This window comes from Mobula hypostoma, chromosome 15, assembly GCF_963921235.1.
Source record: "Mobula hypostoma chromosome 15, sMobHyp1.1, whole genome shotgun sequence".
Taxonomy (NCBI): Eukaryota; Metazoa; Chordata; class Chondrichthyes; order Myliobatiformes; family Myliobatidae; genus Mobula; species Mobula hypostoma.
In genome coordinates, this window is record NC_086111.1 from 3,143,767 (window position 1) to 3,165,886 (window position 22,120).

At 41.9% G+C, this 22,120-nt stretch overlaps 1 protein-coding gene across 1 annotated transcript; it reads right to left on the reverse strand.

Annotated features, from left to right (window-relative positions):
• Window positions 1-698: 698 nt before the first annotated feature.
• On the reverse strand, window positions 699-19,581 carry LOC134357041 (uncharacterized protein C3orf84-like). The gene is made up of 4 exons (XM_063068351.1): window positions 19,520-19,581; window positions 19,304-19,417; window positions 6,268-6,345; window positions 699-1,311 (listed from the first exon to the last, which is right to left on the reverse strand). Exons 1-4 carry the CDS (start codon window positions 19,544-19,546, stop codon window positions 832-834), a joined length of 699 nt encoding a protein of 232 aa, XP_062924421.1. The 5' UTR covers window positions 19,547-19,581; the 3' UTR covers window positions 699-831.
• Window positions 19,582-22,120: the final 2,539 nt, after the last annotated feature.

Sequence of the window (22,120 nt, forward strand, 5' to 3'; positions counted from 1 at the left end):
GCACAAAGATCCAGCTGGCATTTTCATGCTGGGCCTGAGAACACTGTGATGTCAGGAGAAATGATAAATCATTTGCCCTTTCAGGCAGATGTCAATGATTTCTTGGTGCTATTTCAAAGAACAGCAGGGTCATCATCACTGTTGGTCTTGGTAATATTTATCCCTCAATCAACATTATTGAAGAGGCTTACCTGGTTATTATCCCATTGCTGTTTGTGGGAGCTTCCTCTAGAGCATTTCATTCATTAACTCTCTGATTACACTTTCTATATGGCACTTGGAATATCTTTAAAATCACCGCATAATTGCAAATAACTCCTTTAGTGTACCTGTAACTATTTACTGCCCACAACTACCACGTTATGGACTCCCTTTGTCTGATGGTTGATCAGTGCTAAATTAGGGTAAACCACAGCCAAATAATAAAAGTACCCAATGTTGTTGAATCATTATAAATGAAGTAAGCACTTGTTCAGTACTACCTGTAATTTATTTCTCACATCCAGGTGGTCATGGAAATATTCCACTCACTTATAAAGTAAAACATTAAAGGAGAATTAAGTAACACACACAAAACGTTGGAGGAAATCAGAAGGCCGGGCAGCATCTAGGAAAAGAGTACAGTCGATGTTTTGGGCCGAAACGTCGACTGTACTCTTTTCCATAGATGCTGCCTGGCCTGCTGAGTTCCTCCAGCATTTTGTGTGTGTTACTCAGATTTCCAGCATCTTCTGATTTTCTCAAATGAAGTGTTTTGTATCTGTTAAAAACCCTGGGGTCACTGTTGGTTTTGTTCTTGCATTAACTTGCTGCACCCCTCCCATGGATTTTTCAGTCACTTGTTCCACATTTTTGTGGGACATTCCATGAAAGGCAGTCAGCAACAGTGAAGCACTCTGATAGTGAGGATCTTGGTCTTGATCTACCATTTGCCAGCTTTGGTCTTGGATTCACATAGACAAATGTTGCCTCCTTTTCCATGGGCATTCTCTGCACTTTCCCAGTGTAAATGTTTGTATGTACATTAGGATTTGGCTGGCAGTGGCTGTAGAACTGACGGTATGTTGTTTGCATTGTTTCCACCCTAGGGTGGGTGACTGTAATCAGCTGTCGAACACGAGGGACCAGCAGCTGAGGAATCATCACCGCTGTCGACTGTGGGTTTCTGTGCTGCCAGAAATCTGCTTGATATGTGGATATTATTGGCCACTCCTGTTGACCCTCAGACTGGGTTGGAATCCAGGAAATTAAATCTTTCTTAAATTCGCTGCTTCCTCCAAGAGCACTTTTTGTTCGATATTTCCCCTTGTTCTGCAGAAAAGGGAAAGAAAACTGTTAGGATTTAAAGTCTTCAGCTAAGAGTATAGTAACCATTTAAATAACCCTATACAGCTTACAACTTTCCCAGAGTGACAAAAGCACGTATGACAGATCGAAGCCTTTCACTGACATTCTCCAAGTTTTGGCTGGGGTTGAAGAATTTAATGCTGCAAGTACTGTATATTTAAACTTTGTGCATTTGTTTGACACTAGCTGGATCTGTTGTTCAGATATTGTACTCAAAACTGTACAAGAGTTAGTGATGGTAATGGAACATTTGGGGCAGAGCCAAAACCTGCATTCTACAAAGCAGCACAATAAAAAAAATATTTCATTACTCTGCCAGAATTTGAAGGGTGTTTCATCAAAGTGATTTTCACTAATGTAAAAACAACAGCATAATTTTTCAGTCAGCCTCAATGACACCTCGGGGAGGAATAGTATGAGATTCATGCTGGAGAAGTCAGGCTCATAAGGTTTGGAACTGATGTGGGAGAAAGTCCAATAATATCGCAACGGGTGAAAACCTTTGGGCTCTTACATCTCTTCACATGCTGAGACAGCCCCATTGTTCAACTCTTCAGTGCTGCAAGCATGTTTGAAGTTCACAATTTATAATGAGGTCTTTTGGAACGCAGCAGAAACTGGAAAGTGAAGAATTGTCCAACTCTTTGATGCCTGCTAGCTCTGTCCAACGAAGAACAGAAGAAAACTAACAGTTTTATAGCGATGTTGTGAAATTTAAGGTGAGCAAGAATGGGGCTGTGGGGTTCAGGGAGGTACTATTTATAATGTGGATGTTTATGGAGGAATTGGGTCTTCTTTCAGTTTTAGTCATGACTGGGTATATTTTCCGTGCCTTAGGAAAAGCAGCAGTGGAAGTGAAGTGAAAATGATGGAATGGAATAGATGTAATCTTTTCATCTGGTCCAAGGAGGGCTGAAATTTTTTCTGGTGGTTCACCATGGCTCCATCACACACTTAGACTTCTGCAGCAGTAGTGATGGATGGGTGTTACTCTCCTGACATCCATCTACCTCAAACACTCATACCCACATTCCTCATACCCCTCACTCTGACTGACCCCACCCTGACATTGATATCAGACAGATCTTCCAATCTGAGAGGATATTTTTCCGAAAAATACCATATCTTTGACCAAATTTCACAGCTAACTGAGGGAAACCTGTCATCCTAGACCATTGTCTTCAATATTATGAGTCCCTCCTTACAAATTCCAGTCTGGATCTGTTGCAATCCCCGTTTTGGGCATACACCTCCCCCTCAATGTTGCCTTTGCCAATGTGAACCAATACAGGACATCCTCCCTCCAGAGCATACACCAGTAGCGCTACGTTGGCAGGACCCTCAGCTTTGACAAGTGCCCCTCCCGTCCGTCCCACAATCTCGTTGATGTTCTACCATCAGGCAGAAGATTCCACAGGATAAGAACAAGGACTGTTAGACTGGGTAACAGCTTCTTCCCCCAGGGTGGGAGGCTTCTGAACACGCTGATACCACCCTGTGCTCACTATTTATGGCAATGCCAGTGGCAGCAACACTATTGTCTATTTTACTATATGTCGTATATGCACTTGATGTCATCTTGCGCATCTACAGAATATATTTTTTTATTATCTGCTAATATTATTGTGTTAAGATTATTTTCTGTGCTGTATGTAATATATGTACTTTGATTTTCACCTTGGTCCCAGAGAAATGCTGTTTCGTTTAACTGTATACATGTGCGCAGTTGAATAACAATAAACTTGAAGTTGAACTTGAAATTGTTTGGCCCAAACAATTTGGGACCAGTTCTGCTGGTTTCAATGGTAGACACAGTATAATTGTACCCTTAGAGCAGGGAGGTCAATTTTTTTGTAAACCAGGTCCAGGGACATACTGGGTGAGATGACAGCAAATTGCAGGAGAATGGATGTAGACTGGCAAGGCAATGATTTTTAGGATCTATATTTGAACTGAGATGTGCATTTACAACACACATGATTTTTAGCACAGAAGAAATGTACAATAATCTAGAAATAAGGCAATAACCAAAATATGGGCTCAAAACTCAGCTTTGGCTTTGTACTTTAACGCTGCTGAAGATGTCATAATGCACCAATACTAAAACCCTTATTTTGTAATGACTTCAAATTCTGTTGCACAAGCTTGTAAACATTTTCCACCTGTAGACTCTGGCTGTAATCTGCACCAGCATTCTTCATCTTGCCAGACTTCATTTTTTTCCCAAGCTGGATTAATGATTAAAGGAAGCAAAGGCTTTGAAATTAACCAGTCTTAGATTGAAGCATATTACAATTCTGCATTTGAAGTGTTGAGACATTTCAAAGTGATAAACATACTATTTGTTTTATACACAAAAGACTACATAGAAAATTGAGGTTATGTAAAAAGGGCAATATGAAAAATTAATAACTCAGAAGAAATAGCAAGCTTTTTGTGCATGTGTGGGATTATAATAAAAGGTCAAAAATTGGCTGTGAGATTCCGTTTTTTAAAGTTTATGCTGACTTTTATAGATATCTGACATTGACTCCTTGAATGTCAGACTTCATCAGAGAGGATTGGTGTTAATCTCCTGTGGCTCCTTCATTCAACTGCCTTGACCCTCCAGCAGCTTAACTGGAGATATTGTGTACGGAGACATTGTGTACCAAGTTATCACCAGGATAAGACTAGTTAGAAAAGAAATGAACATTTCATTATTATAAATAACTACACAACTTGTAACAAAATCTATCTTGTATTTATACCATATTATTACTTTTTATTAATGTATTCCTATCTTTGCTTATAAAAATCTGGTTTATATGACAAGGTTTCACAAAACCCCACTCACTTTATATTGATAGTCTGTGCAGTCGGTACAAGTCTTCATTAAGCCTGGACACTAGGTTTTAGGAGGAAGTTGATATTGCTATATTGGATATATTGGAACATAAAAACATAGTGGTAGGCCATTTAGTCCTTCGAGCCTGTTCCATATTCAGTGTTATATCTTATCTGCAGCCTCTTAGTGCTTCTTACCACTATCTTTAATTTAAAAAAGAACAAACCTTCTCTTCCTTATTTTCTCCAGTGGCAGTCCAATACTGTCTTGCCCTTTTGTTGTTAACTGGATCAACCAAACCTTTAGAACTATTTTTATTCAAAGCTTGACTTACCTCTAACAACTGGTCTGCCATTAACTGATGTATGCAGAAATTTGTTCTTAATTTCTATAGCAACAAACAATCTGCTGGAGGAACTCAGCGGTTTAGGGAGCACCAGAGGGGCTAGAGGTATTATTGCAGGATTTTGAATTGATATGTTGGCAATTCCTCTCCCCACTACAGATGTAGCTAGCGCTACTAAATTTCTCCATCAGATGGTCTGTTCCTCTGGATTCTAGTATCTGCAGAATCCTTTGTCTTCCTAACTTCTACCACCTTTTGTTCCCTTTCTTCGCCCCTGATAGAATTGGCTATCATTTTTATCTTGGACACTTCAGTCAACAGAAATCATTTCTTCTTCAAATACACTGCTTGTTCCCTTAATAGCTTGAAACCTTATATAACCCTGGTTTGTGCAATCTCTTCTCGTAAAACTGAGATGAGTTGACTGACAGCCTGTAGTTCTATGGGGACACGAGCCTGGCAACGTACCTTTCCGTTTTTGTTATTTCTTAGAATTAGTTTTTCATTGCCTTTGGAGACTGAAGAGAACATTTTTAGAACCCTTTCTCATAGAGTTTTATTTTTAACCTCTTTAAGCTTCTGTCAGGAGATTATCGGACAGAGGAGGGTACAGAGAACAGAGGGTTGTGCTGGATAGTTGCATGAAAAGCAACTCACTCCACAGTTTGTGATTGCTGCACTCCCTCAGGGCTCTACCCAGCTGCTAGCCAAGTAGCCTTTGAACTTTCAGATCTTGGATCCGTCTGCATCCTGTGCATTTTGCTCAGCAGTTCTTTGAACTGGGGTCCAGATCAGGCAATCCTCAGTCAAATTTCATGAGAGATCAAAAATAAAGGCTGAAAATGCTGAATATCATAGCCATGGCAACAACTGCAACCCGCTACTATTTTAGCCCTATTTGTGTGAGTACTTGTACAGATTTAATGCTGAGCATAAACTGTGACAAGGCTATCAAGTGATGCTTCGGACACACTGGTGCAGTGAGTTATTCACCGGTTCACTGGTTCAATCCTGCTTAGATTTTGCATTTCTCCTTGTGACCCTGCAGGTTTGCTCCAGGTATTCTATTATCACCCACGTCGCCAGGACATGCAGATTGGAATAGACTGTCCCGGTTGGAATGGTGTTGCATGCCCAGTGTAGCTGATACTGAAGAGGTGAAGAGGTTAGTGAATTTGACGAGAACATTAATATTGGTTCTCTTATCCTTCCAATGAATGAAAAGGATTTAGCACACTCAGCATGTACCATTAGAGAAATGGGACAGATCTTTCTGAAATGAGAATGAATCATTTAAAAAAATCTTTTAGTGCTTAATGAGATACACGGAACCATTCTGAGCCCGAGAGATTGTTTGGTATTCTCAGACAGAGCCACATGCTGTCATGTATCTCAACCTAATGTGGCAAGTTTAGTAGACACATCTAGGTCATTTTAAAATGGCAGATCAATGAGAATTCATAACACACTCCCTATTCGCTCATTTACGCACTTTTCCAGCAAGATCCAGTTATTATGTCAAACTAACTATGACTCCCATGATTCCCTGAAAATAAGAAGCGATTAGATTCTATAAGTACATTTCATGGATAGTTTCACAATTTACTTCTACTTAATTGATTCCTTTTTTCTTCTTTCCCTTAGCATATACTCTCACTCACCTTCTCAAAATGATTGACTTATTACTAACTAGTCTGAGAATTGAAAGTACTGGAGTCTCTGCATTATGTACAGCTTTATTACTTACATTCTCCATATACGTGGCACCATCGTAAAACACCAGCTGACTATCATGTTTGGAAAAGTTGTGCTTCAAAGGATTTTCCTAGAAAATAAGCATTTATCTTTGTTGATCGAAGTCTGGACCACAGATTGCTTTAATGTACAAGGAAAAACATATAACACTCCACTGGATACCTGAGTTTAAAAAAGCAAGCTGGCCTGAATGGTAGCCAAGCAGAAGGCATTGTTCCCTGCTGTGCACTCACCACAAATATACAGCAGCTCCCTTCAATGATTTTTCAGAAGGGAGGCAGGCAAAAGACAGGAAATTATAAGGCCTGAATTCAAGTTGACAGGTTGATAGAATCCATTTGCTAAGGATGTGGTTTAGGGGTACTTGACCTTAAAATAGGCCAAAGTCAGCATGGTTTACTTAAGGGGAAATCATGTCTGACAAATCTGGTAAAATCTTTGAGAAATACAGGCATGATAGACAAAGGAGAGTCAGTGGATGTTGTTTACTTGGATTTTAAGAAGGCCTTTGATAAGATGGGGCACATGAGTCAGTCAATAGTATTACAGGAAAGACGTTAGCATGGACAGAAGATTGTATCAGATACAGAAGGTAAAGAATAGGAATAAAGGAAGTCTTTTCATGTTCACTGCCACTGCCCTGGTGGGATCGGTGTTGTGTTTGCCGGTTTTCATGTTATATGTTAATGATCTGGATGACAGATGATTATAGATGATACAATGTTACATGGAGGGCAGGTAGTGGTGAGGAAGCAGGGAGACTGCAGAGGGATTTGGACAGATTAGGAAAATGGACAAAGAAGTGACAGATGGAATACAGCATAGGGAAGTGTATGGTCATGCAGTCTGGTAGAAAGAATAATTTTCTAAATGGGGAGAAATCAGGGGTGCAAAGGAACTTGTAGTCCTGGTACAGGATTCCCTAAAGGTTAACTTGTAGGCTGAGTCAGTTGTAAGGAAGGCAAATGCAATTTTAGCAATCACTCTCACAGGACTAGAATTTAAAAGCAAGGATGTAATGCTGAGGTTTTATAAGGCATGAATTTGGAGTATTGTGAGTAGTCTTGGGTCCATATCTAAGGAAGGAAGTGGTGACATTGGAGAGGGTCAAGAGGAATTTTATGAGAATGATCCCAGAAATGAATGGGTTAATATATGACGAACATTTGATTGCTCAGTACCCGTACTCACTGGAGTTTAGAAGAATTGGTGAAAAGTGGGGGTGGGGGGGGTCTCATTGAAATTTATCAAATATTGAAGGGCGTAGATAGATTGGAAATGGAGAGGAAGTTTCCGACAGTGGTTGAATCCAGGACCAGAGGGCACAGCCTCAGAATAGCAGGACCTTCCTTTAAAACAGAGATGAGGAGGAATTTCTTTAGAAAGAGGGCGTGAATCAGTGGAATTTTCTTCCACAGATGGTTGTGGAGGCCAAGTCATTGAGTATATTAAATATGGAGGTGGATAGGTTTTTGTTTAGTAAGGGCATCAAAGGTTACTGGTAGATAGTTGGAGAATGGTTATATATAGAGGGAGCAGTCCCCATGAGCTGAATAGCCTAATTCTCCTCCTATGTCTTGTGATCATCCTAGTCACTTACTTTCCTAAGTGGCCCAGCCATACTAGGTTATATCAGAGAAGATAAAGTTAAGGATTGCCCATTGCAAATTTAAAATATGTAAATCTAATAGATATTTATGAAAAATAAATAATTCATTATTGATGGCAAGAAAGCATAATTCACCAAGAAAATGTAGTGTTTATGCTGGACTTTGAATACCTCCTGATGAACTGTGACATTTCAGGGGAAAGTAAATTTTTCAATAATCACTGGATACAAAGATCGTGTGGCAAATTTCTCAAGGAAAGCTATGTATTAGGCCGAACAGTACATGGCTCCTATTGCCATAGCTGATATTCACATTTCACATTTCAGTGAATATTTAACAGATCCTTCATTGGTTGTAAACGGTTGGCAATTCCTGCAAAGAATTGGTCATTTAACACTTGGAAAACAGATTTAGTGGAGAGAAAATTCTGATGGAGATTTCAAGTATTAATTTTCCAGTCTATTTAATTTTCATTATGGTCTTTATATAGGTGCTTAGATGCAAAATTTCCAGAAGACTATATTTACATATTCAATTCCAATTTGAATTCATCAAAGCATGGACTCATTACTGCACAGCACAGAAGCAGGCTCGTCATCCAATCACATCCTCGCTGACCCTTTTATCTATTTCTTGTTTTTGAATCCCTAATATGGACAATGAATATTTACCCTGTCTGTGCCACAGTAGCTGTAACATTCATAGCAATTCAGGAAAAGATTGCAATGTTTGCAGTAACTCCCGTTTCTCTTGACACAGGGCAAATGTATAAGTTCTAAAGGTTATATTTTTTTGTGTCTCTGTCTCCATTCAGCCTTCAGTTTACCTGACACAGTCAAGTTTCACCCTGTCTTACCAGCCTTGATGTATGTAGAAGCTGACACGTGACATATAGAAAATTCAGGTGGTACCGCTTTAAGAAATATGTGATCAACTATTCTTTATATCGTGAAGACTGTTTCAGAGAGGATGATAAAAGGAGATTCCTGGTATGCCTTTGGGGAGAATCTCTCTGTCTTTGAGGAAAAATTTCACACAAAAACTAGACCTATGGTCAAAGAGAGAGAATGTAATATGGAAACAGATGGAGAGTCACCTGAGTCAGGAGAACCAACACAGTAGGCATGACCTCATTCGGCTGGCTTATTCAACAGCTCTTTATCCTAATTCGGGAACTGCCACACTAGTATTTATGAGAAACCATGAGGATCATTTCTGGAGTACTGAGACCAAGAGAGCCTAAGTGGCTCTTTTGAGTTATGCCACATTAAACTTTCTAATGCACAAGGAAAACTGTCTTCCTTGTAGAACTCCACTGGTTGAAGCACTTCCACTGTCACCCAACTATCTGAAATCTGGCAACCCAAACTGAGACGTACTCTAAGCTCACAAACTAATGGCACCTTTGGCCTCCTGATCTCTTTTGGCTGGTTGCTGACATTGCACACAGCAACAAAATGAACACTGCTGGAAGAACTCATATAGTTGAGCAGCCTCTGTGGAGAGAAATGAATCGTACTGATGTGCACTTTTGTCCAGACATGTAGACAACTTCTTTCCATCCACCCCACCCTACCCCCCTACCCACAGTTGCTGCTCAACCCACTGAGCTCCTCATGTGTTTTCTGCTCCAGATTACAGCACCTACAGCCTGGAAGGTCAAGTCAAGTCAAGTCACTTTTTCTTGTCATTTCAACCATAACTGGTGGTGCAGTACACAGTAAAAATGAAACAACGTTTTTCAGGACCATGGTGCTACATGAACAATACAAAAACTACACTGAACTACGTAAAACAACAGAAAACTACACTAGACTATAGACCTACCCAGAACTGCTTAAAGTGCACAAAACAGTGCAGGCATTACAATAAATAATAAACAAGACAATAGGCACAGTAGAGGGCAGTAGGTTGGTGTCAGTCCAGGCTCTGGGTATTGAGGAGTCTGATGACTTGGGGGAAGAAACTGTTACATAGTCTGGTAATGAAAGCCTGAATACTTCGGTGCCTTTTGCCAGAGGGAGACGAGTTTGTATGAGGCTGATCTAACAATGAAATTCCAGACTTTCACCTTCTAGGGCAGGCTGAAGAAGAGGTGGCCACCGACTCCACACATACTGTAGAACCGGAATATTGCTCCAAATTGTAACAATGGGCTCCCAAATCAGACTGAACACTAGAGAGAGATCCATTCCTGGTTGAGTCACAAATACAGTATTCCTACTCCCTCACTGGAAGACGTAGAATGCAAGCTCTTCCCTCATTCCTCAGTCATTTCCAGGCTTCTTCATCAGGGATCAGTCCACCATTAAAAATGTTTAACTTCTTTGTTCTTACGAAATTCATGTAGAAGTAGAGCTCTCCATAACATTCTTCCACCCAACACCCACTTGTTTTCCCTCCCCCTCCTGCAAACATTTGAAAGTAAGCTGATTTTTAGAATTGTTCCATTTAATCAAAGTGATTAAAATGAGGCCTTTGTTGATTATTGTTCATTTATTTGTAACAATATTGGGGGCTTCTTGTTTGGGGGGGCATGTGATGGGACTAGGTGAGTTTCAATCCTACTAACATGGCTAATTTGTGGCACTAGTATAATTTACAATAAGTACAATTTATAATACAGTGGATTGTAAAGACCAGTCTTTAGAGGTAGCAACAAATACTTCCATGTGAAGTCATTGCTAAACTTAACTAACCAGTCAATGTGAGTAACAACCACACAGTTTATTAATCCATGGATAGTTAGAAAAAAAAGGCCCCACAAAACAAGAGAAATGTATTGGTGCTACGGCTCTTAAGCGACTTACCCTCTTATTTTACAGATTGTTTTACTGATGAGTACTGATGCTTTGCATATAGTTTACCTGAAAAGTTTCTTCAAATTATTCTTGTTTTAGGTTAATCAACATTTCAAAACTCCTCAATACATTAAAAACATTTACTTAGTCTGTTAAATCAGAGATTTTTAATCTACTATACAATATGATAAATTCCTGACAATTTCTGAAATTTATATTTTCCAGCATGTGATGTTTGAAATTATAATCTGCTAATCTTATTTCTTCAGCAGTTTCATCACGGCACGACTATGCAAGCGCGTGGACATCAGCCAGTTAGAACAACGAGAAGAGTTTAAAAGGAGACAGCTTTGTAGAGTGGGTGTCAGAGTAGAAGGAGCCAGAGTAGAAAGGGTTTGGCTCAACGGGGTTTCTGTGTTAACATGTCGAGGTGAGGTAGGTTGCCTGTGTAGAATACAGACAGGAAATGTGTGTGTGAGGCCAGTGTTCCGTGCTCGGTGTCAGATGTGGGATGTCCAGGACACTCCCAGCCTCCCAAACGCCCATGTCTCCCCAGGTGTGTCGAGCTGCAGCTCCTCAGGAACCGTGTTAGGGAACTGGAGATGCAGCTCGATGATCTTTGTCTGGTCAGGGAAAGTGAGGAGGTGATAGAGAGGAGCTATAGACAAATAGTCACACCGGGGCCTCGGGAGACAGATAAGTGGGTACCAGTCAGGAGAAGGAAGGGCAAGGGTCAGATACTAGAGAGTACCCCTGTGACTGTCCCCCTTAACAATAAGTACTCCTGTTTGAGTACTGCTGGGGGGGACAGCCTACCTGGGGGAAGCAACAGTGGCCGCGCCTCTGGCACAGAGTCTGGCCCTGTGGCTCAGAAGGGTAGGGAAAGGAAGAGGATGGCAGCAGTGATAGGGGACTCTATAGTTATGGGGTCAGACAGGTGATTCTGTGGATGCAGGAAAGAAACACGATGGTAGTTTGCCTCCCAGCTGCCAGGGTCCAGGATGTTTCTGATTGCGTCCACGATATCCTGAAGTGGGAAGGAGAACAGCCAGAGGTCATGGTACATAATGGTACCAATGACATAGGTAGGAATAGGGAGGAGGTTCTGAAAACAGACTACTGGGAGTTAGGAAGGAAGTTGAGAAGCAGGACCTCAAAGGTAGTAATCTCGGGAGAGATGTGCCTATTTTAATGCAAGGAGTATTATGAACAAAGCGGATTAGCTTAAAGCGTGGATCAGTACTTGGAGCTATGATGTTGTGGCCATTACAGAGACTTGGATGGCTCAGGGGCAGGAATGGTTACTTCAAGAGCCAGGCTTTAGATGTTTCATAAAGGACAGAGAGGGAGGCAAAAGAGGTGGGGGTGTGGCACTGCTGATCAGAGATAACATCATGGCTGCAGAAAAGGAAGAAGTCATGGAAGGATCGTCTACGGAGTCTCTATGGGTGGAAGATATGAACAGGAAGGAATCAATAACTCTACTGGGTGTTTTTTATAGACCTCTCAATAGTAACAAGGATCTTGAGAAACAAATAGGGAGACAGATTCTGTAAAGGTGTAATAATAACAGGGTTGTTGTGGTGGGAGATTTTAATTTCCCAAATATTGACTGGCATCTCCCTAGAGCAAGGGGTTTAGATAGGGTAGAGTTTGTTTTATGTGTTCAGGAAGGTGTCTTGACACAATACGTAGATAAACCTACAAGAGGAGAGACTGTACTTGATCTAGTATTGGGAAATGAACCTGGTCAGGTATCAGATCTCTCAGTGGGAGAGCATTCTATCTCCTTTACCACAGCGTTGGAAAGGGTTAGGAACAGACAAGTTAGGAAAGCGTTTAATTGGAGTATAGGAAATATAAGGCTATCAGGCAGGAACTTGAAAGCATAAATTGGGAATAGATGTTCCCGGGGAAATGTACGGAAGAAATGTGGCAAATGTTCATGGGATATTTGCATGAAGTTCTGCATAGGTGCGCTCCAATGAGACAGGGAAAGGATGGTAGGGTACAGGAACCGTGGTGTACAAAGGCTGTTGTAAATCTAGTCAAGAAGAAAAGAAGAGCTTACGAAAGGTTCAAAAGCTAGGTAATGATAGGGAGCTAGAAGATTATAAGGCTAGCAGGAAGGAGCTGAAGAATGAAATTAGGAGAGCCAGAAGGGGCCATAAAAAGGCCTCGGCGAGCAGAACTAAGGAAAACCCCAAGACATTCTACAAGTACATGTAGAGCAAGAGGATAAGACATGAGAGAATAGGACCAATCAAGTGTGAAAGTGGAAAAGTGTGTATGGAACCGGAGGAAATAGCAGAGGTACTTAATGAGTACTTTGCTTCAGTATTCACTACAGAAAAGGATCTTGGCAATTGCAGGGATGACTTACAGTGGACTGAAAAGCTTGAACATATAGATATTAAGAAAGAGGATGTGCTAGAGCTTTTGGAAAGCATTAAGTCGGCTAAGTAATTGGGACTGGACGAGATGAACCCCAGGCTACTGTGGGAGGCAAGGGAGGAGATTGCTGAGCCTCTGGCAATGACCTTTGCATCATCAGTGGGGGCGGGAGAGGTTCCTGAGGATTGGAGGGTTGCAGATGTTGTTCCCTTATTCAAGAAAAGGAGTAGAGATAGCCCAGGAAATTATTAGACCAGTGAGGCTTACTTCAGTGGTTGGTAAGTTGACGGAAAAAACCCTGATAGGCAGGATTTATGAACGTTTGGAGAGGCATAATATGATTAGTAATAGTCAGCATGGCTTTGTCAAGGGCAGGTTATGCCTTACAAGCCTGATTGCATTTTTTGAGGATGAAGGTAGAGCAGTAGATGTAGTGTACATAGATTTCAGCAAGGCATTTGATAAGGTACCCCTTGCAAAACTCATTGTGAAAGTAAGGATAAATGACCTGGATGAGGAAGTGGAGTGATGGGTTAGTAAGTCTGCTGATGACACAATGGTTAGGAATGTTGTGGATAGTGTAGAGGGCTGTCAGAGGTTACAGCTGGACATCGATAGGATGCAAAACTGGGCTGAGAGTGGCAAATGGAGTTCAACCCAGATAAGGGTGAGGTGGTTTATTTTGGTAGGTCAAATATGATGACAGAATATAGTATTAATGGTAAGACTCTTGGCAGAGTGGAGGATCAGTGGGATCCTGGGGTCCGAGTCCATAGGACACTCAAAGCAGCTGCGCAGGTTGATTCTGTGGTTAAGAAGGCATATGGTGCATTGGCCTGCATCAACCGTGGGATTGAGTTTAAGATCCAAGAGGTAATGTTACAGCTATATAGGACCCTGGTCAGACCCCACTTGGAGTACTGTGCTCAATTCTGGTTGCCTCACTATGGGAAGGACGTGGAAACCATAGAAAGGGTGCAGAGGAGATTTACAAGGATGTTGCCTGGATTTGGGAGCATGCCTTATGAGAATAGGTTGAGTGAACTCGGCTTTTTCTCCTTGGAGCGACAGAGGATAAGAGGTGACCTGATAGAGGTGTACAAGGTAATGAGAGGCATTGATCGTGTGGATGGTCAGAGGCTTTTTCCCAGGGCTGAAATGGCTAGCACAAGAGGGCACAGTTTTAAGGTGCTTAGAAGCAGGTACAGAGGAGATTTCGGGGGTAAGTTTTTCATGCAGAGAGTGGTGAGTTTGTGGAATGGGCTGCCAGCGACGGTGGTGGAGGCGGATACAATAGGGTCTTTTAAGAGGCTCCTGGATAGGTACATGGAGCTTAGAAAAATAGAGGGCTATGGGTATCCCTACGTAATCTCTAAGGTAAGGACATGTTCGGCACAGCTTTGTGGGCCGAAGGGCCTGTATTGTGCTGTAGGTTTTCTATGTTTCTATGTTAAGCTCTAGATACAAGTTCAAAACCTTCCTTTTTCCATTTATTTTTTTATTTTTATCACTACGGGTTTGTACCATTTACCTTTATCAAAGAATTTCATAAAATGAAATTCCTCTGCTCGGAAATTTAGTTGCTTAATTTTACACTCATTTTCAGACCAAGAAGAGCGATTAAGAATGACAATTTTAATTAAATATAGCAATTTCATCATTATAAAATAAAAAGTCTTATGTAATATTAATTGAACAACATATGACATCAACCACGTGAGAAGTTACTCCAAAAGTTGAGTATTAGAGCATAAACAGAAGAGATTTTGCCAATACTGGAAATTCAGAGCAACACACACTAAACACTGGAGGAACTCAGCAGGTCAGGCATTATCTATGAAAACAAATAAACAGTCGTCGTTTCAGGCTGAGACCCTTCATCAGGACTGGAAAGGAAGGGGGTCAAAGCCAGAATCATATTAGTGCAGACAATACATTGACACCAGGAGCTGGATGAGACTCTAATGACAGAGAATGGCAGTGAAATTAGTTTTAAATTGTTTCTGCAAAAAACACTCTGAGAGGTATATAATCTCACAGCAGAGAAATCGGCCCTTAGATGACCACATCCATGTTGATCTTTTTTTTTGTCCATCTACACTAATTCCATTTGCCTGCATAAGACCACATCCACCTAATTCTTATATATATGTGTTTGTCTAAATGCTTCTTAAATTTGGTAATTGTATCTGATTCCACCATCTCTTCTGGCAAGTAAGTTTTTCATTACACTGGTGCATATGACAATAAACTTGACTTTGACTTTGACAATGCATTCCATATATCAACCACCCCCAGTAGCTTTTCTGTGTTGGTCTAACTCCTCCACTGTGCAGTTTTCCTTAACCCTCGATTCCTCAAATGAAAACATAAAATCTCTCCTCTATTTAAACATTTTTCTTTGAAACAGCATTGCAATTCACACTAAGGTGGGAGACTATATGTTACTATTACCCTCATTATAACATAGCACAGGAACAAACCCTTATGTCCATGGTGTTGTGGCAAACTACTGTATTTAAACATATAATTAAATGCCTAACTAAATTAATCCCTTCTGCCTACACAATGTCCATATTCTTCCATTCTCTGCACATTTATGTGCCTAGCAAAGAGCCCTTTAAATGCCTCTATCATATTTATCTATATTATCAGCTCTGGCAGCATATTCAGGCACCCACAGCCCTCTGTGTAAAATAAAACGTGCCTCCTTTGAATTTACCACCTTTCACCTTAAATGCATGCTTTCTAATACTAGGCATTTTGGCCCTGGAAAGGAAAGATACCAGCTATCTACTCTATACCACAGAGGCTACTCAGCTATATGAGTTCTTCCAGCAGTGTTCATTTTGTTGCTGTGTGCAATGTCGGCAACCAGCCAAAAGAGATCAGGAGGCTAAAGGTGCCATTAGTTTGTGGGCTTAGAGTACGTTTCAGTTTGGGTTGCCAGATTTCAGATAGTTGGGTGACAGTGGAAGTGCTTCAACCAGTGGAGTTCTCAGTCTGTCAACCTCTCCTTATCACACATGGCCACTAATTCAGGCAGCATCCTGGTAAAACTGTGCTGCATCCTCTTCAAAACCTCCATTTTCTTCCTATACCTGGGTGACCAGAAATGAAAGCTGCAACACAACTTTCTGACTCTTGAAATCAACGCCTGGGCTAGCAGGGATGACAGTGGAACAGCAATGGCAAGTGTTTCTGGGAATAACGCGGAAGGCGCAGGATCAATTCGTTCCGAAGAGGAAGAAAGATCCTAAGGGGAGTAAGGGGAGGCCGTGGCTGACAAGGGAAGTAATGGACAGTATAAAAATAAAAGAGAAGAAGTATAACATAGCAAAGACGAGTGGGAAGCCGGAGGATTGGGAAACTTTTAAAGAGCAACAGAAGGTAACTAAAAAGGCTATACGCGGAGAAAAAATGAGGTACGAAGGTAAACTAGCCAAGAATATAAAGGAGGATAGTAAAAGCTTCTTTAGGTATGTGAAAAGGAAAAAAATAGTTAAGACCAAAACTGGGCCTTTGAAGACAGAAGCGGGTGAATTTATTATGGGGAACAAGGAAATAGCAGACGAGTTGAACAGGTACTTTGGATCTGTCTTCACTAGGGAAGACACAAACAATCTCCCAGATGTAATAGTGGCCAAAGGACCTAGGATAATGGATGAATTGAAGGAAATTTATATTAGGCAGGAAATGGTGTTGGATAGGCTGTTGGGTCTGAAGGCTGATAAGTCCCCAGGACCTGATGGTCTGCATCCCAGGGTACTTAAGGAGGTGGCTTTAGAAATCGTGGACGCATTGGTCATCATTTTCCAATGTTCTATAGATTCAGGATCAGTTCCTGTGAATTGGAGGGTAGCTAATGTTTTCCCTCTCTTCAAGAAGGGAGGAAGAGAGAAAACAGGGAATTATAGGCCTGACGTCGGTGGTGGGAAAGATGCTGGAGTCAATTATAAAAGATGAAATTACGACACATCTGGATAGCAGTAACAGGATCACTCCGAGTCAGCATGGATTTACGAAGGGGAAATCGTGCTTGACTAACCTTCTGGAATTTTTTGAGGATGTAACTATGAAAATGGAGAAGGGAGAGCCAATGGATGTAGTGTACCTGGACTTTCAGAAAGCCTTTGATAAAGTCCCACATAGGAGATTAGTGGGCAAAATTAGGGCACATGGTATTGGGGGCAGAGTACTGGCATGGATTGAAAATTGGCTGGCTGACAGAAAACAAAGAGTAGCGATTAATGGGTCCCTTTCGGAATGGCAGGCAGTGACCAGTGGGGTACCGCAGGGTTCAGTGCTGGGACCGCAGCGGTTTACAATATATATTAATGATTTAGATGAGGGAATTAAATGTAACATTAGCAAATTTGCTGATGACAGAAAGCTGGGTGGCAGTGTGAAATGTGAGGAGGATGTTATGAGAATGCAGGGTGACTTGGACAGGCTGGGTGAGTGGGCAGATGCATGGCAGATGAAGTTTAATGTGGATAAATGTGAGGCTATCCACTTTGGTGGTAAGAATGGGAAGGCAGATTATTATGGAAATGGAGTCAAGTTAGGAAAAGGGGAAGCATAATGAAATCTAGGTGTTCTTGTACATCAGTCACTGAAAGCAAGCATGCAGGTACAGCAGGCAGTGAAGAAAGCTAATGGCATGCTGGCCTCACAACAAGGGGAATTGAGTACAAGAGCAAAGAGGTCCTTCTGCAGCTGTACAGAGCCCTGGTGAGACCACACCTGGAGTACTGTGTGCAGTTTTGGTCTCTAAATTTGAGGAAGGACATTCTTGCTATTGAGGGAGTGCAGCGTAGGTTCACAAGGTTAATTCCCGGGATGGTGGGACTGTCATATGTCGAAAGATTGGAGCAACTGGGCTTGTATATACTGGAATTTAGAAGGCTGAGAGGGGATCTTATTGAAACATATAAGATTATTAAGGGATTGGACACACTGGAGGCAGGAAGCATGTTCCCACTGATGGGTGAGTCCAGAACCAGAGGCCACAGTTTAAGAATAAGGGATAGGCCATTTAGAACGGAGTTGAGGAAAAACTTTTTCACCCAGAGAGTGATGGATATATGGAATGCTCTGCCCCAGAAGGCTGTGGAGGCCAAGGCTCTGGATGCTTTCAAGAAAAAGATGGATAGAGCTCTTAAAGATAGTGGAATCAAAGGTTATGGGGATAAGGCAGGAACTGGATACTGATTGTGGATGATCAGCCATGATCACAGTGAATGGTGGTGCTGGCTCAAAGGGCCGAATGGCCTACTCCTGCACCTATTGTCTATTGTCTAAAGGCAAGCATGCTGTATAGAATAGATAGATAAATAGACAGATAGATAGATAGACAGATAGATAGACAGATAGACTGATAATGGGGATCACCAGCAAACTCTCAGAGACTTCAGCAATTAAGATAAAATTAAAAATTTATCACAGAAATTAACAAGAAAAAAACTGATTAACAAGAGTTCGGGCAAACTACAGAATCTTGACACACTGAAGTCACTCCTGATACACTGAAGAACTTGGTCTGAGTTTCACTCAACAAGGAACCACAATGATAGAGCAAGCAGGGGTTGGCATGACTCCCTGGAGCTTGTAGGAATACCAAACTCTGAAAAAAATGTGCTAATTAAAGAGAAGTGTTAAATACAAAGAGCTTAATTTAGCAATCCCCATGATCCCAAATGAGACAGCTGCAAAACAACATGAAAAACCAGATCTGGCGAAAAGACAAACAATCGAGCATAAAAGGTGAACAATCCAAGGAGGAAGCATATGCGGGAGGTGACACCAAGAAAAGAAAACAGTCCACATCCTAACACTGACAAAAGCACCTTTTTAAAAAACGACCCCTGGTTGCGACATAGGGCATAAATTTCAGAGTTTATACCTCAGCAGCTAGAAGTGAATTTGTTTTAAAGTGGTAGACAATAGAGACCAGGATCGGTGGAATGCAGATATGCTGGGGTGATACAGGGCTGCAGGAAGCTATGAAGATAGAAAGGGTTGAGACTGTGAAGAGATTTGAAAGCTGGATTGTTCCTTACCAGACAGCCCTGATGGGTGAACGAGGTACAGTGCAACGTGGGCAGCAGAATAGTCTGAACATTCATAAATTAGAAGCCAATGGGATGGTACAATCCCTATTTCCAATTCAGTGGTGGGATCTAGTGGGTAAATATCTTCAACACGAAATATTTACACTCACCCCAAGTCGCTTTAATAGTTTTTCGGGAGGGTGAGGTTTGGCCTGCAGTCTGTATTCTTGAAATATATCATTTCTCGATTTACTGCGAGCATGTCCATGGTATCCAGTCGGAAACTTGAGAGAAGGGAGAGGATCATTGTAGATGAGTGCCGAGCAATGCTTTCTTATGCAGAATTGAATCGTTGCTTTACGAAGTTCCAAACCCGAGTTTCTTACCCAAGATCCAGTGATAGTCCCAGCCATGGTGGCTGGTTAAGGCTTCTTTATCTGCGACTCGGTTTCCCGAGAGCCGGCGTCGAGCTTATGTTGATAGCTTTCCTCAACTGTTTATCCTGTTGCTAAACTACACACTTCGGGAGGCGTGGTCGATTGGGATCTGTTAGCAAAATACAACCCGCACTGCTAAACTACAAGAATTGTCCTCAATGCTGAACGCTGACCTAGTAGATTGTCGAGAATTCCTATGAATAAAGTAGCGATTGGCCGCCCTAACCAAACATTCGAAGTAAATTACACTCAATGGGACAGATATTGTGAGATGTAGGACGTAACTGTATTTCTCCTCTACAGCGGGTAGATAAACTGCCCAAATCATCACGGGTATCAGCCTACCAGCCATCAAGGACGTATACAGAAAGATGCTGGGAAAAGACCAGTAACACAATAAAGGATCCCACCCACGCCGCTCATAGACTGTTGGTCAGGGAAGAGGCTGCTTAGCCCCCTCGGCAGGACCACTGGCCTCAGTGATAGTTAATTCCCCCAAGCTGTGGCTGATTAACACCTCCAGCCATTGATCTACCCCTGGCCCCCACTACTTTATCATTTCCTGTCAGTCACCCTATGTATGGGTACTCCTGTGCCGACCGTTACTTTCGGTACACGTAATTAGTCCATGAGCCAATCTTACGTACTTATATTTGTTGTGGTGTTATTACAGTATTTTTAATGCTTATTGTGTTTTGTTGCTGCATCGGATCTGGAGCAACAATCATTTTGCTGTCCTTTACTCTCCCGCACTGAAGAATGACGATAAACAATCCTGAAATTAAGCATAAAGGGCAAATGATAGAAAATGAGAAAAAAATAAGATTGTGTAATGACAATAGTGTACCGAAAGATGAGACAAACGGAATAGACAAGAAACCGAGAGCTGGGCGTGAAGAGAGAGGCGCGTTTTCATTTTTGCGGCCTCAAAGCTTCATTCAAGCCTTTAATATATCTCCCCGATTTAAGCTAAAATCAGACGGAATTAAAGATCAGTTGATTCTAATCTGAGCATATCGTGCTATTTCACTCACAAGTCAAATACTATCTTAACGGTTCATCCTAAAACTGCACTGAATAACGGAATAATGGAGACCTGAGAGATTGTAAAGACGCTGGAGCAACGCACACAAAATGCTGGAGGAACTCCGGCCAGGCAGCATCTATGGAAATGAATAAACAGTTGATGTTTCGGGCTGAGACCATTCTTCAGGAGTGGAAAGAATGAGAGACTGTAGGTGCTGGGAATCCCGGAACAGAAACTCAGTATTCTGTGTGGGGAAATGAACAGTTGACGTTTTGAATCGAGACCTTTCCTCGGGACTTGAGGTGTGTCGACTGGAAATGCCGACTGTCCATTTCCCTCCACAAGTGCTGTTTGATCTGCCGAGTCCCTCCTGCGCTTTGAGTGTTGCTAAGTTTGTGGATGGCGAGATGCACAATATCTTCTCCAAAGCTCTGAAACTTGCTGGGGGAGAAAGAAAAGGAGGAAACAGTCGGGTACACCACTCCGGGAAGGCAGAGCACAATTTCCATATTAAAGAACAAATATGAGTTAAGACCATAAGACATAGGAGCAGAATTAAGCTATTCAGCCCATCGAGATGACAATTATAGCCGACTAAGTCCTTCCTCCTCAGCAAACACTGCCCCAAAAGGATATTCCCCTGGGATCAATGAAGTATTACTATTTAATTATGCCTTCAATCGTTGTCATACATCAGCATCTTTTGTATAGATAAAAGAGAAATGCATGTATATCAAGTATTTTGTTCCAACAAGAATTATTAATCCACGGAATATGCACATGGAATTGGACAAATTGATATTAGATAATCTCTCGAATTAAATAATTTGTGAAACATTCATGCAAAATTTAGTGTAGGTTGACAGCAGTTTGGAAAAAAATGGACTGCTTGCAGAGATGGTAAAGTAGAAAGAACACTTTGTTAGCGGACATCAGGAAAAATAACAGACTTTATAATCACTCAGAAGCGATCACGGTTCGCGACATTCCACAGCTGTCAATCACAGCGTTGACGCATGCGCGCTTTCCAGGGGCGGAGTTGCGGTTCCCGCCTTCCAGCGGCCGGGGCTCTGTTACCAGGGTAGCGGCGGCGTCTCTTTCAGGGAGAGCGATAGGTAAATTATTAAAGGATTTTAAAGGAAGATGTTTACAGATGGGAAAAGGGACATTTCAGAAAAGGAGAAATGCAAGGAGGAGGTAAAGTTGCGGGTGTGGTAGTTGGGGAATTACCTCAGGGCACCATCTTTCTGCAAACGTTGCTCCGGTACCTCGCCTTGCATTCAAAACTAGTGGCCAAGAGGGCGACCATTTCTCTGGAGAGATGAAACCTCCAGGGTAGACGTGTGCCGGGATCCTGTCTCCTGGGCTGCCGTGCCGGGGTCACGGAGAAGTCCCTGGGGTTGGGGTCAGAGGGGGGAGACCGCAGTGTGCCCGGCCATCTGTCAGCACATGGCGCGGGGGCCCTGCGGTCGTTCGCCCTCACCGCACCGGTCTGGGTGGAGCGCTGAGCGGCCGCCCCACCC